Source organism: Chenopodium album, chromosome 6, assembly GCF_948465745.1.
Source record: "Chenopodium album chromosome 6, dcCheAlbu1.1, whole genome shotgun sequence".
Classification (NCBI taxonomy): Eukaryota; Viridiplantae; Streptophyta; class Magnoliopsida; order Caryophyllales; family Amaranthaceae; genus Chenopodium; species Chenopodium album.
The window spans coordinates 13,874,505-13,889,833 of NC_137839.1; the positions used below are offsets into that span (position 1 = coordinate 13,874,505).

Here is a 15,329-nt window from a genome sequence, read left to right on the forward strand (position 1 = left end):
CATGCTCCATTCTCACTTCAGAATTTCGTAGCATAAACCTAGCATCAATCATAGCTAAAAATGAAAGTTAAACTAATATAAGTTTGCTTAGGTTCCTTGAGTCATCATCAAAACTTAGGGTTAACAGATGATTACTTTTTATCAATCCTAACACACAAAAACAAAAACAAACAACGAAATGAACAAAAACAAACGACTCCATTATAGGGAGATGGGTGAACATCTACACTATGTGTGTAGATTTATTGAGACCTAATAAGAAAGATTGAAGAAAAACAACAGACTCCACTATAGTTATAACTTCTTTATTTATTTATTTATTTTTTTTTTATTTTTTTTTTTTTGCATTAATGGCTTGTTTTGATGATTGACCGAATTTACCTGAAGTGAAATGAACTGAACTAAACTTATTGGAGCTGAACTGAACTGAGGCCCTATTCTTTTAAGCTTTTGGGTAGAGCAGAGCAAGGGCCAGCAGAGCAGATTAAATTTTAGAAGAGCACAGCAGAGCAAATTTTAGGATAGCAGAAAAGAGTAGAGCCGAGCAGAGCAGATTTAAACATTATTATTAATACTATTACTAATGTTGTTGTTGTTGTTGTTGTTGTTGTTGTTGTTGTTGTTGTTGTTGTTGTTGTTGTTGTTGTTGTTGTTGTTGTTGTTGTTGTTGTTATTATTATTATTATTATTATTGTTGTTATTATTATTATTGTTGTTGTTGTTGTTGTTGTTGTTGTTGTTGTTGTTGTTGTTGTTGTTGTTGTTGTTGTTGTTGTTGTTGTTATTCTTGTTGTTAATGTTGTTGTTGTTGTTGTTATTATTATTATTATTATTATTATTATTATTATTATTATTATTATTATTATTATTATTGTTAATGTTGTTTTGTTATTATTATTATTATTGTTGTTGTTATTAATTATTATTATTATTATTATTATTATTATTATTATTATTATTATTATTATTATTATTAATGTTGTTGTTGTTGTTGTTGTTATTATTATTATTATTATTATTATTATTATTATTATTATTATTATTATTAATGTTGTTGTTGTTGTTATTATTATTGTTATTATTATTATTATTATTATTATTATTATTATTATTATTATTATTATTATTATTATTATTATTATTATTATTATTATTATTATTATATCTCAAAAACAAAAATCATACAACCTACAATAAATTAGTGGGAAGCCGAGATACAATCTGGGCCCCCACTTCTCTAGCTCTAGCTATAGCAAAGCCTACCCTAGTGAATATATGAGCTGCAGCATGAGCCTCAATGTCTTGCGTCGTCGAGAACCTTTGAATCCGCTTCAGCAACGCAACAACCTCCTTCTCTAAATCCCCAAGCGAAGAAAAGGAGAAGGGAATGAAACCATATCCAATCGCCAGACAACGAGCTTCATACTTAACCTGCTTTCGATGAGCCGCATCAGCCACAACCCGTCCCGGAACAAAGTCAGATAGCCTTGTCTCTGTCAAAGGAGAAGACCCTGTGAAGTCGACACATACATCACGACCACGATCCCATGAATAAAGTAACACACCAGCAGGTCTTAGGGCCCCGCTATTCCCTCCAAACAATCCTATGTCAACCTCCTTTCTGGCTGAAATCCCAGATTTGTAGCAAATATCAACAAATGTATCCCGAACAACATTAATAATAATAACATTAATAATCCATTAACTATTACAAAATAGAAGTTTGCTGACATCATACACCCCCTCCCTATCCTATGTGTCGCTTCCACATTAAAAAAATTTCTCGCCACTTTGTTGTATGATGTCATCAATTATTATTTTTTTTACAAAAAAATACAAGTTGCATCAAATCTATAACTATACTAACGTAATAACCGCTGACATTTCTACTGTCATATGTCAGTTTCTAATTAAAAAATTTCCCTCCAAACATTTAAATGACTTTTTTTTTTTTTTCATTTCAATATAAGAGCATCAGCAATGGGAAGGATGCATCTCCTTTTAACCATCCTTTTTTCTACTTTTTTTAATCCTCTTGAATGCCGAAGTTTGTAATAGGATACTCTCTTGAGAAGTACATTAGTATTTCCTTTCTGTGGAAAGGAAATGTTTCCTCGGCCCGTGTGCAAAAGAAAACAACAGAAAAATAAAAAAAAAGGGGGAAAGTAGCCGTTGGTGGAAAATTGCCAAACCAACATTATTATCCAATGGTCAAATGCAACCAAGAACAAGTTATTTTGTGACACTTGTCACAACAAGAGTGGTCATGTATTTTTGTGACCTAAATATTTATAACGGCTATAACTTGTTAACGGTAACTTATTTCAAAAAACCAAAAACACCAACGGTCATAAAAAATTTTTCTGTATAAAATGAGTATAATTTTCCCATATTTTCACACACTTTCATTTTTTGCATTTTTCCCCATTAATCTCATCTATTGTCGAAAACATCTAATATCACTCAAACAAATTTTTTTTTCCACAAATTTCACTTCCAATTTCAAATACCCTTCATATGGATCGTAATAATTCAAATTACGGGAATAATATGAATTTTCCAAATAATCCAAACTTTCAATATAATCAAAATAATCCTCCTTTTGACCCAAATTTATTGAGTAATCCGAATTTTCAAGCTGCTTTGCAATGGTTTAATAGTCAATCAAGACCAATAAATGTCAATAATATTCCACACTGTCAACCTCATTTCCCTTTTCCTCAAAGTAGATCGTCATCTCAACAATCTCTTGGCAATATGGCGGGTTTTCCCATTTCTGAACATTTCACTCGGAACATGGATCAATCACTGGGAGGTTTTGGTGGTAGCAATGCAACTCCAATAGAGGAGAGTGGTGATTAACATGTGGAACAATTAGTGGGGGCGCAACATCTAGAAGACATTAACGATGTTGATGTCGAAATTGTTTCCGAACAAAATGTCAACACCACCGGGAAAAGGAAAAACCAATCATGGAGCATAGCTGAAGACAAAGCACTTGTATCGGCCTACATAAACGCAGGGGGTGACGTAGTGAGAGGAACCAAGACAAAGAGAAGTGGGTTATGGGTTGACATCTATAACCGCTACGAACGTTCTAGAATGGAAAACCCCAATGAAATTAAGGTAAGAAACATTAACGCTTTGTTTGGAAAGCAAAGAAGGAAGGAAAAGAAGGGGAGGGAAAATGGAGGAAGGGAAGGGAAAAGAAAGGGAGGGGGAGGTGAGCTCCATTTTCCCTCCAAATCTCTCCAATTTTGGAGAGATTATGGTTATTATAGAGAAAGGGAAAATGGATCCCTCCCTCTCCTTCCCCTTCCTTCCCCCAATCTTTTACCCAAACAAGAGATTTTGTCCCTCTACATTTCTCTTCTTTTCTTTTCCTTCCATTTCTTCCTATCCAAACAAAGTGTAAATCTATGTAAAATCGCTGGGATCATATAAATTCACATTGTAGTAAATGGGTAGATGCATATGGGTATCATTATCGAACCAAGGGTAGTGATGAGTCCGAGCAAAATTTGGAGAAATTTGCTCACAAAGATTACTACGCAACTAACAACAAGATGTTTTGTTTATTGCACTGTTTTGAGGAGTTGAGAAAATATCCGAAATGGGATCCATCTTTGGCCAAAGATCAATCGACTATGTTACCCGGTGGCCAACAAACGTCAACCGAAAGTGGGGGTAGCGGTAAAAGATCACAACCTGATTCACCATCCGAGGTTGGAGGAAGAGATAAAAGACCAGCTGGCATAAAACAAACAAAGATGAAAGGTAAAGCATCTACTACTTCAACTTCAAGTATAAATCTTGAAGCGTTAAACACAAATTTTAACGAAGTTGGTGATAAGTTGAATGATTTGGGTGGACGACTTCTGGATCAGTTGAAGGAAAGAGATGAAATTAAAAAAAGCACAAGTTGAAGAAAAGAAAAGGCAAAAGAACGAGGCCATGAAGTTTAGAATGTTAGAAAGATTAATGCAGAAGCCCGTTCTTAATGAAGTTGAATTAGAAATGTATAAGAAACTTAGAGATGAATTCAGTAGTAGATTTTCGATTTGATTTAATTTACCTGATTGTACCGAGTAATCATGATTTGTTATTACGTTTATGAGTTGTATGTTTTATTATTATTGTAACTTTGCAGAATTATTGTCAATGTACCTTTTTATTATGAATGTAATTTCTATGTATTAATATGAACTTTATGTTTACTAAATTGAGTTCAAGTCTGTTAATGTTACTTATATTATTGTGATAATGTATAAGTTTTCTACCCATGACATCCTTTGTTTTATGACCACAAATCATCATCTAAAATCTAATCTTCTGACTAACCTTATCGTTTTTTGTCTAGATAATGTATAAGATTGCTACCCATGACATTTCATCTAACCAAAATCTTATCTTCTGACATCCTTTGTTTTATGACCACATATCATCATCTGAAATCTAATCTTCTGACTAACCTTATCGTTTTTTGTCTAGATAATGTATAAGATTGCTACCCATGACATTTCATCTAACCAAAATCTTATCTTCTGACATCCTTTGTTTTATGACCACATATCCTTGGGAGAAATCTTATCATCCGACTAACCTTATCCTATTTTTATCTATAAATTCATAATATTACTCCTAATAACATTACATCTCTCAATATCAACCTTATTTTCCCATTGGCATTTTTTTTAAAAAAAAAACCCAAAACCTTCTATTTCAAATATTGTTTGGTAATAAACATAATATGAATTTCGATTCAAACTCTTCAAGTTCTTCTTCTTCGTCTTCAAGTTCAACTGATGAAATCTATGATCAAACGGTCATGAATTTTATCAATGAGAGTCATCGATTACAAGTAATGCAAAATGTAGTACTTGTAGCTGTAAACAATTCAGTACAGCAAAATGAACATAAACGTCAAAGAAAACGAAGAATAATTGTGCCGAGAAATCGTGAAGCAGCTCACGACAATTTAGTTTCAGATTATTTTAGTGACCAACCAGTATACGATGAAACCACATTTCGAAGGAGGTTTCGTATGCGAAGACCCCTTTTCCTTCGCATTGTCAACACATTAAGTGCAACTAACCGTTACTTCCAACAACACCCAGATGCTACCATGCGTCTTGGTGCTTCACCCCTTCAGAAATGCACAACAACCATACGTATGTTAGCTTATGGTTGTTCTGCTGATCAAGTAGATGAGTATCTGAAGCTCGGTGAAAGCACTGCTAGAGAATGTGTTGCACAGTTTGTCGACGGAGTAATTGCTCAATTTGCAACTGAGTACCTTCGCAAGCCAACATTGGAAGATATCCAACGCCTCCTTAGAGAAGGGGAGGATAGAGGTTTCCCTGGCATGTTGGGCAGCATTGATTGCATGCATTGGGTCTGGAAAAATTGTCCTGGATGGAAAGGAATGTATCAAGGAAGATCTAAAACAACGACTGTTATTTTAGAAGCGATTTCTTCCGGGGATTTATGGATTTGGCACGCCTTCTTTGGGACGCCTGGATCCTGCAACGACATTATTGTACTTCAGCGTTCTCCGATGTTTGATGATATAATAAATAATCGTGCTCCACAAGTTTTGTTCTGCTCTGCTCGGATCTACTCTTCTATCGTGAAATCTGCTTGCCCAGAAGCTAAAAAAAACGGAGCCTAATTACATCATGACGAGTATTCAAACAAGTACTCCCTTAAACCCTTGGCTTCAAACAAACCAAAACCCCGCAAACACCCCTCTCATTTCAAACAACACAGCCGTTTGAGCACCATATTTTCTCTCTCTCTTTCTCTTCAATGGCGGAATTAGAAGCACAGCACTTCCGTAACTACGAGCTCCGTCTCCTCCGATGCTCTCTTCCACCACCACCGCCGCACATCACCCGCCGCACTCCGACGCCATTTCACCCTCTTCTCGACGACATTATCAGCCTCATAGAATCTGGACGCTTTGTTGATTCTCTCTCTTCTGCCGGAGCTCGGACGATATTTCAATTCGCCGACTCGTTCGAGTCACTCGACCCGAGTCAATTCTACTCTGAATTGGAAAGAGCGGTTGAATCTTATTTGGTGGATGACGCTGTTGAAGCTAATGCTTCTTTTAAGATTATTCTGGTTGTTTCTATTGCTGTTGCTGCTTTACTTGCTTTCTTCCAGCGTAATTTTATTGGGTTAGTTTCTCTTTCCAGTTTATATTATATTGTTCGAAAGACTTAGGGGGCGTTTGGTTCACAGAGTGGTATGGGGTTGGAATCAGGAATGGGGTTAAGGTGGTATCGGGTTGGAACTTGATACTTAATATCATGTGTTTGGTTTAATTCTGGAATGGAATATCTAACTTTTTTCTCCTTTTATTTGATACCTAAGGGAATGGAATGAGCCAAACCCACCTCCCCCCAAAGGTTTCTAAACCCCATACCTCATGGGTTTGAGGTATGGGTTTGAAATTCATATTTTTGACAACCAAACATATGGTATGGGTTTTAGTCATTCTAAACCCATACCTCATACCTATATTTCGTGAACCAAACGCCCCTTAATGTAAAATTGAAGGTATTAAATTGTTGTAATTGAAGTTAAGTTATTTTGGTGATCAAAAATATATTTGAAATCGGAAATTAGTTGTAATGTAATTGAAATTGAGTAATTTTGTTGGTGGAAATGAAATTGAACATTAGTTTAATGTGATTGGAATTCAGTAGATTTGTTGATTGGAGCGAAATTGAAAATTTATTATTTTTTTTTTTATTTTATTATTTTTTTTTTCTATTTTTTCTTTTTTTTTTTGGCAGTCCAGTGATTGAGCTACCTTCAGTTCCATTGCCGTGGAAGGCGATAAAGGAGGGAAAGGAATGGGAAGCGTGGGCGCAAAATCAGTTAACTTCAGATGGTTCTGATTTGGCTGCTAAATTTTCTAATTTACAGGTACTTTGATTATGTTGAATCTTGTTGCTAGAAAGTCTGTGCATTGTGTTTTTTGTGGCGAGTTTGTGAAATCTGTGGTTTTGTAGAATTGATTTTATTTTGGAATCAATAAAAAATGTAATTTTAAATTGCATAAAGCTATGAAGATGTATTGATAACATGACATGTATTGCTTGTAGTACTTTCGAATAGTATAGCAAATCATGTTGTAATTATTGAGATAATGTTGGCATCTAGGCAATCGTTGCGAGAAATGCAAATGCTAGTTTTTTTTTGGATAGTGCAAAACCTCTTTGTTTGGAAGTTGGGCTGGCACTGGGTAGGGTCTAGTAATGCCTGTACCTGAACTTTTTTTAATGCATAACCATACCCTACTCAAATTCTTAGGGTCTTAATTTTTAAGTCCCTCACTCAGTCCCTATTGGTGTAGCAGGGTTTGGGTAGGGTCTTAATTTTTAAGTCCCTCACTCAGTCCCTATTGGTGTAGCAGGGTTTGGGTAGGGTCTTAGGTTTAATTTGTGTCTTTACCTAATCGTACTCTTTTTTCCCCCCAAATCTTAGTCATCAGGACTTTTAAACTACTCCGTAATTGAATGATGTCTCAACAAAATAATGTTAACCATAAACACATAAGTATTCGAAGTCTTGCAAAATTAAGTGCATAACTACTAAATTAATAGCTTTTATTAAGTAATCATTTTCCTTATCATACTCTATTTCATTACTAAGATGCTAAAGAATCAATATCTTTAGGGTTTTTTCAATTTAATCTTAAAACCATCTTTTTTATTTACTCCCTCGGTATTTTTTATTTTATTATTTCAGACTAATTTTTGATGTAGCATAAGGATAAAGTGAGGTTGCCAGGCTAGTGTTCTTTGGTTCTTGCTAAGCACTTGTGTGCTTTTAATGTTTTGGGAGATAGTAGTAGGCATATCGCATACAAAAATCTTATGGGGTGTAATGGTTGGAATTAGAATATGAATGTCCAGAGGTCAGACTCATGTTCCTAAACGATTATTACTGATCTACTACCTCCTACCCAAGTTATAGACTACATCTTTATTGTGTTTTGTCCAAAAAATAGGCAACTTTATAAAGTAAGTTAAACTTTGAACTTTCTCGTATGCCCTTAAGTAACAAGAATGTGCAGGAAAGACTATACTGTGGTGGAGAAGTAAATAGTGAAGGATACTTGTAAACTCGCCGCTAATATATGTCTTATTATTTAGGAATGAAGGGATTAGTAGTTATTTATTGCCTCACTTTGACTATAGGATCTATTGACGGAGCATAAATATTTTACATTTTTCTTTCTATGGTTTTGTGTCCTTGTTAACAATCAACTGTTTTCCCTTAAGAAAATTTATTCTAAATCATGTTATTGCATGGATTCCAATAGCATGTACCACATGTTAACCTTTCAATTGATGTAATTATAATTTTGCAGTATATACTGTTTGCGAAGATCTTGCTTATGAAGACCAGGGATATATCATTTGGTGGAAATATCGTGTGTGAAACTGGATTTGAAACTAGCACTTGGTGGTTAGCTAGACTTATTCTTGTACAGCAGCGCATTATGGATGAACGTTGCTCTTCATTACTTGATTTACTGCAAGTGTTCATGGGTGAAAGTGTAAATCATTTTGGCAATGTGGAGAAAGTAATAACCTATTGGGGTGATGCAGTAGAAGAAGATGAAGCTTTAACTATTGTCTCAATGCTGCAGTTAGAGGCAGGGTTGATTGAACATACTTTTGGGCGTGTTGATCATGCAAAGTATGTCCTCCTGACTCCCATATGTTGCTTTTCTTTGATCGGAGTGCACATTACTATGTCCTACTAGGCTACTAGAGCTTTCCACAAAATGTGTTAGCCAATCTAGTCATGATATAAGTAGAGGATTTTCTTTGTGATTGTGTTGGTTGACTTATTTGATTGCCAATTTATTTTTTATTTTTTCATTTTTTTTGTATTGATTGGCAACTTTATATTACGAATTGGAGATGACAAAATCCAAACAAGAAAGGTCCCTAACCAAATTGCTGGTATAGTGGGAGCCTCCTGTAAACACAGCCAGGAAGGCAGCACATGCCTCTTCAAAGGTAGCTAAAATAAACCACTGGGTATCAAACTAAATCAAAACATAAAGTTAAAGCTTAATGATGAACCTCAGTTGAGCTACCATAAATGTTATAAGAAATTAGGAATCCTGTTATAATCTTCGTGAAGAGGATTACTGAAATTAAGAATCTGCTATCTCCCCCACAAACATAAATTATAGTTGGATATCCCTCTTATATGAACCTTTTGTTGGATCTCCCTTTTGCATCTACCAAGGATTAAAGTAACACACTGAAATTCCTTGTCTTCCCCTTCATTGTAATTACACTGAAATATTAGTTAGATATCCTTTTTATAGTTGTCTTACCCCATGATTGTGTGTCTAGGCAATATTTTGAAGCGGCAGCATTGTCTACAGGGCTTGAACTCTCTGTAACTGGAGCTCTTGGTGTCCGAACAGTTTATCAAGTAAATATCTGACTAGTCCCAGTTTTCTGATTATCAAAGATAAACTGTGTCTTACCTTAGAATTGGTTGTCATGGCTGAATGTAGGTGGACCCAGTTGCCCAGAGGGTTCTGGTTACGCGCAAAAGCTCTTTAGGTAGTGCCAGTAGCACTCCATCATCAAATGTTATTCATGAAAGTGATGCTTCTAATGAGCCAAATTCACATCAACAGAATACTGAGGCATCTGATGTGTTGATGGCTCCTAAATTTATCAACAGTGTTGGTAATGGATTGGATAACCTGAATCTGGCTGAGCATAATCGTGCCACTGATGTAACATTGACTGCAATTCAACAGGCAGTCATTCTTGCCCATTGCCTTCTTATAGAAAAAAGAGCTCGGGTGGATGAGCTCCAAAGTAAGTTTCCATTTTTTTAATGAAATGACAAAATGTGTTGGTGGCCTTATATTTAGCTATGTAATAAAGGCTGCTTATGTTGGATAATATGTGTCCATTGATGCGTAATGATATCAATTGGGACTCAATAATGAAAATATATGAAATTATTTGTGCTTTGTCACTCATAAGATAAACCCTCCAATATCTTAGATTGTTAGTGGTTACTTGGTAGCTATGTGATTTAAAGGAGCAATCCTTGATTATTTTTCTCTCTTCCATTTCAACATTAAAAACATGAAATATGATATCTTTGATGGCCTTCATATAATCTCTCTTAATATGACCCATCTCATGATCCATTAATTAAAAGGTTGCCTGCTCAAAGTTGCCATAGATGTAAATTGTATTATCTTTGTTTTTCATTGTGCCTGTAGATTCTGGAGGGCTTCTATTACTGTGTTTTGCTGTGTGTTTATCAACTACTATAAACATTGTTTATGTAGAAAGTGGAAAAAGCATAATAAATTGAATTATTGTATGCTTCCATTTTAAGTAATAGATAGCCTTGTATGTTATGATGGCAAAAAGTAGATCTTGGAATATGGTTGGCTTCTGCTCTAGTTCGTCTAGTTCGTATCCCTGGTATATACATATTGAAGAATTAAGTGTGCGAGGTAAGTGTGTTAGCTTGGTGCTCAACTTTTGGGAAAATTTAGAGATAACATGCATACCAATAGGATATGGAGGCAGTGGAGCAAATCAATTGAGATTGACCAAGAAGAAAACTGGAGCCAATTTATGGTTACAGAGGGAGTAATGGAGTGTTACATAATATGAGGTACGGTAAGGGATAAAGAGATTTGAGAATGTGAAACCCTGTAGTGAATTGGGTTCACTTGGGAACAAACTGAATAATAGATAATAAGCAAATTACTCTTATTGAACCGGGTAGCAGGGTCCACCAAACTAGGTCACATTTTGGAACACTTGATGTCAATTTGCAGAATGGGCTCCGTACCACATTCATGGTAAGTGATAACACTTGAGTAAGTCTTTTGCATGAACTTTGTGTTTGGAATGGCTCATCACAAATGATAAATTACAAATGTAAAGGGCCAAATAATTTTGTGGCTCTTGCAATTCGTGTTTATGAAGTTGTGAGATGTGAAATCATAGTTTTCAATGTCAAGTGGCAATGTTTACTAATTATAGTGTGTTTGGGTTTTTAGATTTTCTGTGTTTTTGCTCATCCGGTGTTTGGAGCTTCTCTAGTCATAATTTTCATTCTTAGAGGCCTTAAGAAACATTAGAAAGGAGGCATCTATGGCAACGGGATAGTTTGTAGCTTTTGGTTTTACAACTAGAGAGGACTGCCACAATTCTTATTGTACATGGGTATGCTTTTTGATTTTTTTCACTATACCCCAAGGATCACTCCGGAATATCGATTTTTGTTTTAGTGTCAGATACATGTTGATATGGGTATAATAAGGTCATTGGAATGGCCTGAAAGAGTGATGGATTACAGAGTCTTCCTGGGTTAATTTCTTGATAATACATAGCTTGGTTGACATGCTATTTTCTTTTATCCAAAACTTACTGGACTCTTTATCCTTTAATGCTGTGCTTGAACATCTGTTAACATATTTAGTATTGATTTTCGTAAACTAGAATTCTGCCTTTCTATGTTGGCAGAACACATGAGTTTGGCACTTAAGCTTAACCATTTACTTAATGTACTGAAAAGAGACTAATTTACTGCTAATTGCTGTATTATTATCCCCTCATCATTACCAAAAAAAAAAAAAAAGCAATTTAAATGAAGGGTAACATGGAACTTTTCCAATTTTTGTTTGGGAAAATAGCCTGCTGTTGGAGGATCAATAAAATTACTTATCTCTCTTAATTTGACTGTAACTTTTGCCTAAAATATAGTGCATTATTAATGCTTCATGTTTGTTAGAGTGAAAGTCCTCTTCTTATTCAGCTTTGTTATTGTTAATCTTTATGTTAATACAGAAGTTGATGTTCATTGTGGCCATAGTATCCTGTTTTCTTTTACTGAATCAAATTTTTTTGCTTTAGGCTGGGATATGGCTCCATACATAGAGGCTATTGATTCTCAGCAGTCATCGTACTTCACTGTAAGTCATACATAACATTTTTTGTTATAATGGAACATAAGGTTTTATTGTTTAGGCTTTCACATTTGATGTTTCCACCACTCGATTATGTCTAAACTAGGGAGTGAAACTGTGGAAGTCATGAGTAAAATTGAAGAGGACAAGTAACCCTGAAGTCCTCCTGCTAGTTACTTAATCATATAAAGTGCTACTCATGATGTATGTGAGCCAGTAATAATCCACTAGAAACTCAAAGCAAGTGTTAAAGTGACACTCAGTGAAAGCACCCATTATTTCATAAAACAAAGGTGCAGCCACTTTTGAATACAAAAATCACTGTTTCTAGTATTTTTAATTATTCACACAACAGGATATAAACTTAGATTTAGAATTAACATTTCCCCAACTTTTTTTTTAATAAACTCTTGCCTTAGCAGGGTAGGGGTCTTAGTTTTAAAAAGCATGCCTTAGCACGCCTAGGCGCAAGGCATAGCGAGGCTCGAGAGTTGGCGCCCTAGCTCTTTGAGGCTCAAAGACCTACAAAAGGCGCGCGCCTTTTCCCTTTTTTCTAAGCTGCTTCTTGCGCCTTATTTTGCGCTTTATGTTGTAAAGCATCAATAGCTATTAGCTATTGTGTAAGTTTATTTTTTTTAAAAAGTATTCCATGAGACTTTGTTATGGGCAGATTTTCTTCAATTCTAGTGGAGAGGGAAATCCCATATCCTATAATTCAATTTGAAGAATTATTGTTATTGATCACATGGCCCTTTCACCTTTTCTCATAATTTCATTTTTACACTAGATTAATTGAAATTATTATTTCTTTTCTATATGAATAAAGTGCATCTCACCTACAAAAGGCACGTGCCTTCGCCTTGCGCCTAGGCTCCAAGAACTTTTTGCGCTTGGTGCGCCTTGCGCCCTTTAAAACTAAGGTAGGGATTTGGATACTTATACACATGATCATCTTTATACTAAAGAGGATGTTCCCATTAGATTGTTGGTCCCAAACGCAATGATAACAGTAAACAAAAAGTGTGTATTTTATCATAAGACATTTCTACCTTGTCCATGATCCATAAATAGACTATAAAACTATGGGCAAGAAAGTGTATGTGTGTGTGTGTGTGTATAGAGAAGAGGGGTGGGGGGTGGAGACGGTCAAGCATCTTCTTTTTATTCAGCTGGAAATGAACACTTTTTACGGTCACCATAATACCGCATTATAGCTACGACTTTACTTCTAGAATCATATTACATATTGACGCTATTGCAATCTGATTTTAAAGAGTAAGTGATTGCAATTTTAGCAGTTTCAAAAAGTATTGAATAACTCTTTACTTTTTGCTTAAAAAAGTGTTGAAGTTAATGGGCATAGTCCCTCTCCCCTATGTAGTAGATGGTTTTCATGATAAGAATACTAATCTTAGCCTCATCAATAAGTTATAAACGATGTATTTTACTATGTTAAATTGATGTATTGATAACTGCTCGACCGATAAACTCAATATTTCATAAGAAATCATATTACTATCTCATGTTCCTTTTTTTAATTTTAAATCCAAAGGGGGAGGTGATACTTAGTGTCACAGTTAGTTTTTTCGCTAACAATGATGGCGTTAAACTCACTAACCAGCCAAACTTCTCACACTTACTTTCATAAAAACGCACAATATAGAAACACAATAAAATACTTAGAACACTTTAGGATTTTTCACAAAGCATACTTTTATTAATATCATTAATAACGTATTTTACACAATAGTTTCTGAATGTCTTGGACAAGCCCCCAAGTTCATCTATTTATAGGCAAAAGAGGACAACCCCCTTCAATGCGAATAGACACTAATCATGCATGCGTGCCAAGTGGCACTCATGCACTTAACTTATCATTAATACAAGTCAGCAATCCAAACCCAAACATAACGGATCACCACCATTATCCTTCGTGTCTCTTCGCTTTGCCTTTATCCACAAACCGTCATCCTAAATGTGAAGGGCTGTGTCGCTTCAATTGAGTGTCCATCCCATAGGCCACGTAACGGTTCACTAACCGCCGTCTCGTACCAACTGACGCCTCTATCCAAAGCACCCATTCGCTCAAATACCCCTTCGCACCAGATGCCACTTCGCACATTGGTGTTGATCCGTACCAAGCAACGCAACGCTTTGCGTTGCATCGCACCAATGTGCTGCTTCGCTAGCACCATGCCAACGACCAAGCAACGCGTCACTTCGCCGCACCACATCACGACCAAGTGTCACGTCGCTTCGGTGTCGCCTGCCATAGCCCATGCGTCGCATCGCTTCGATGTGGCGCAACTTCCCCAAGCGTCGCGTCACTCCGATGCTACGTATCGTAGCCCAATCGACACGTCGCTTCGCACCCAAGGCTAAGCATGCACCAGCAAAGGCTCACCACGAGCCTTCGCTTAAAACCCAAGCCTACTTATGTAATCAAGCCAACCTTGTGCTTAAGGTCTAGGTAGCCCACGCCACACTAGGACCATGCATCATGGCCTTAGCCAATGATGCACCCGTGGCCGCACCAAGCCACCCCTAAAGAGCTTTATATTGACATGAAATACTAGTGAACACGCCAATGACAGTAACACAATAATGGGCTGGGTCCAACGCCCATTAGATGGACCTTAGCTTATTCTAGCTACTTATAGAGGCAACCTTATGCCCTTATTGACTTATCAACCACACCATAGGGTTGTATAATACTATGTACAAGGCCTAGCACCGTAGCCAAGCCGTAGTGTGCCTTTGTCCGTGCACGCCATGTCGTGCATGGCTCAATAGGGGTCTTACAAACCTCCCCCACTTAAAGAGCCTAACGCCCTCCAGTTACTCTTAAATCCGAGCTTCGAATTGCCATAACGTAGTATCACGTTCCCATGAAGCCTCCGCTTGGGCAATTTTTCCACTGCACCAAGTACTCAACTCGGCAATTTTTCTTATTTTGACCCAACACCCTTCTATCTAGAATCTTTTCCACTTCCTTAGGGAATTGATTTCAAATCGTTGGCGGGTTCCTCTGGGATCTCTGCATCCTCGTAGTAAGGCTTCAAATAACTTACATGGAAGGTTGAGTGCACCTTTAATCTCCTGGTAACTGCAACCGGTATGCGACAACACCCACTTTCTTCAACACCTCAAAAGGACCATCGTACCTTGGGATCAAAGCCCTTTGCGCCGTTTTGGTGCTAATCTTTTTCCAAATATGAGGGGTAAGTTTCAGCATCACTTTATCCCCATCGTTAAACTCTAACCGGACGCTTTTTCTTATCAGCGTACTTTTTCATGCGGTGAGAGGCCTTTTCTAGGCTATCTCTCGCCTCTTCCATCA

At 36.3% G+C, this 15,329-nt stretch overlaps 2 protein-coding genes across 3 annotated transcripts in view; both read left to right on the forward strand.

Moving 5' to 3' along the window:
- Positions 1 to 4,750: 4,750 nt before the first annotated feature.
- Positions 4,751 to 5,671, forward strand: LOC145636706 (uncharacterized). Its single transcript, XM_081688267.1, has one exon. It carries the CDS (start codon positions 4,751 to 4,753, stop codon positions 5,669 to 5,671), a length of 921 nt encoding a protein of 306 aa, XP_081544393.1.
- A 17-nt stretch (positions 5,672 to 5,688) lies between these two features.
- The window catches only part of LOC145635886 (uncharacterized), a 31,141-nt gene continuing 21,500 nt past the window's right edge, over positions 5,689 to 15,329 (forward strand). The window contains exons 1-6 of one of the 2 annotated variants that reach the window (XM_081687257.1): positions 5,689 to 6,182; positions 6,804 to 6,936; positions 8,387 to 8,718; positions 9,390 to 9,471; positions 9,557 to 9,869; positions 11,937 to 11,995. In XM_081687257.1, the coding sequence (XP_081543383.1) occupies positions 5,809 to 6,182; positions 6,804 to 6,936; positions 8,387 to 8,718; positions 9,390 to 9,471; positions 9,557 to 9,869; positions 11,937 to 11,995 (1,293 nt within the window). In that variant the 5' untranslated portion in view covers positions 5,689 to 5,808. The remainder of the gene's footprint in view (positions 6,183 to 6,803; positions 6,937 to 8,386; positions 8,719 to 9,389; positions 9,472 to 9,556; positions 9,870 to 11,936; positions 11,996 to 15,329) is intronic. The other variant, XM_081687256.1, reaches the window with a different exon arrangement.

Excerpts from the sequence above, each read along its gene's own strand:
- LOC145636706 (XM_081688267.1), top strand. The coding sequence starts at position 4,751 with ATGAATTTCGATTCAAACTCTTCAAGTTCTTCTTCTTCGTCTTCAAGT.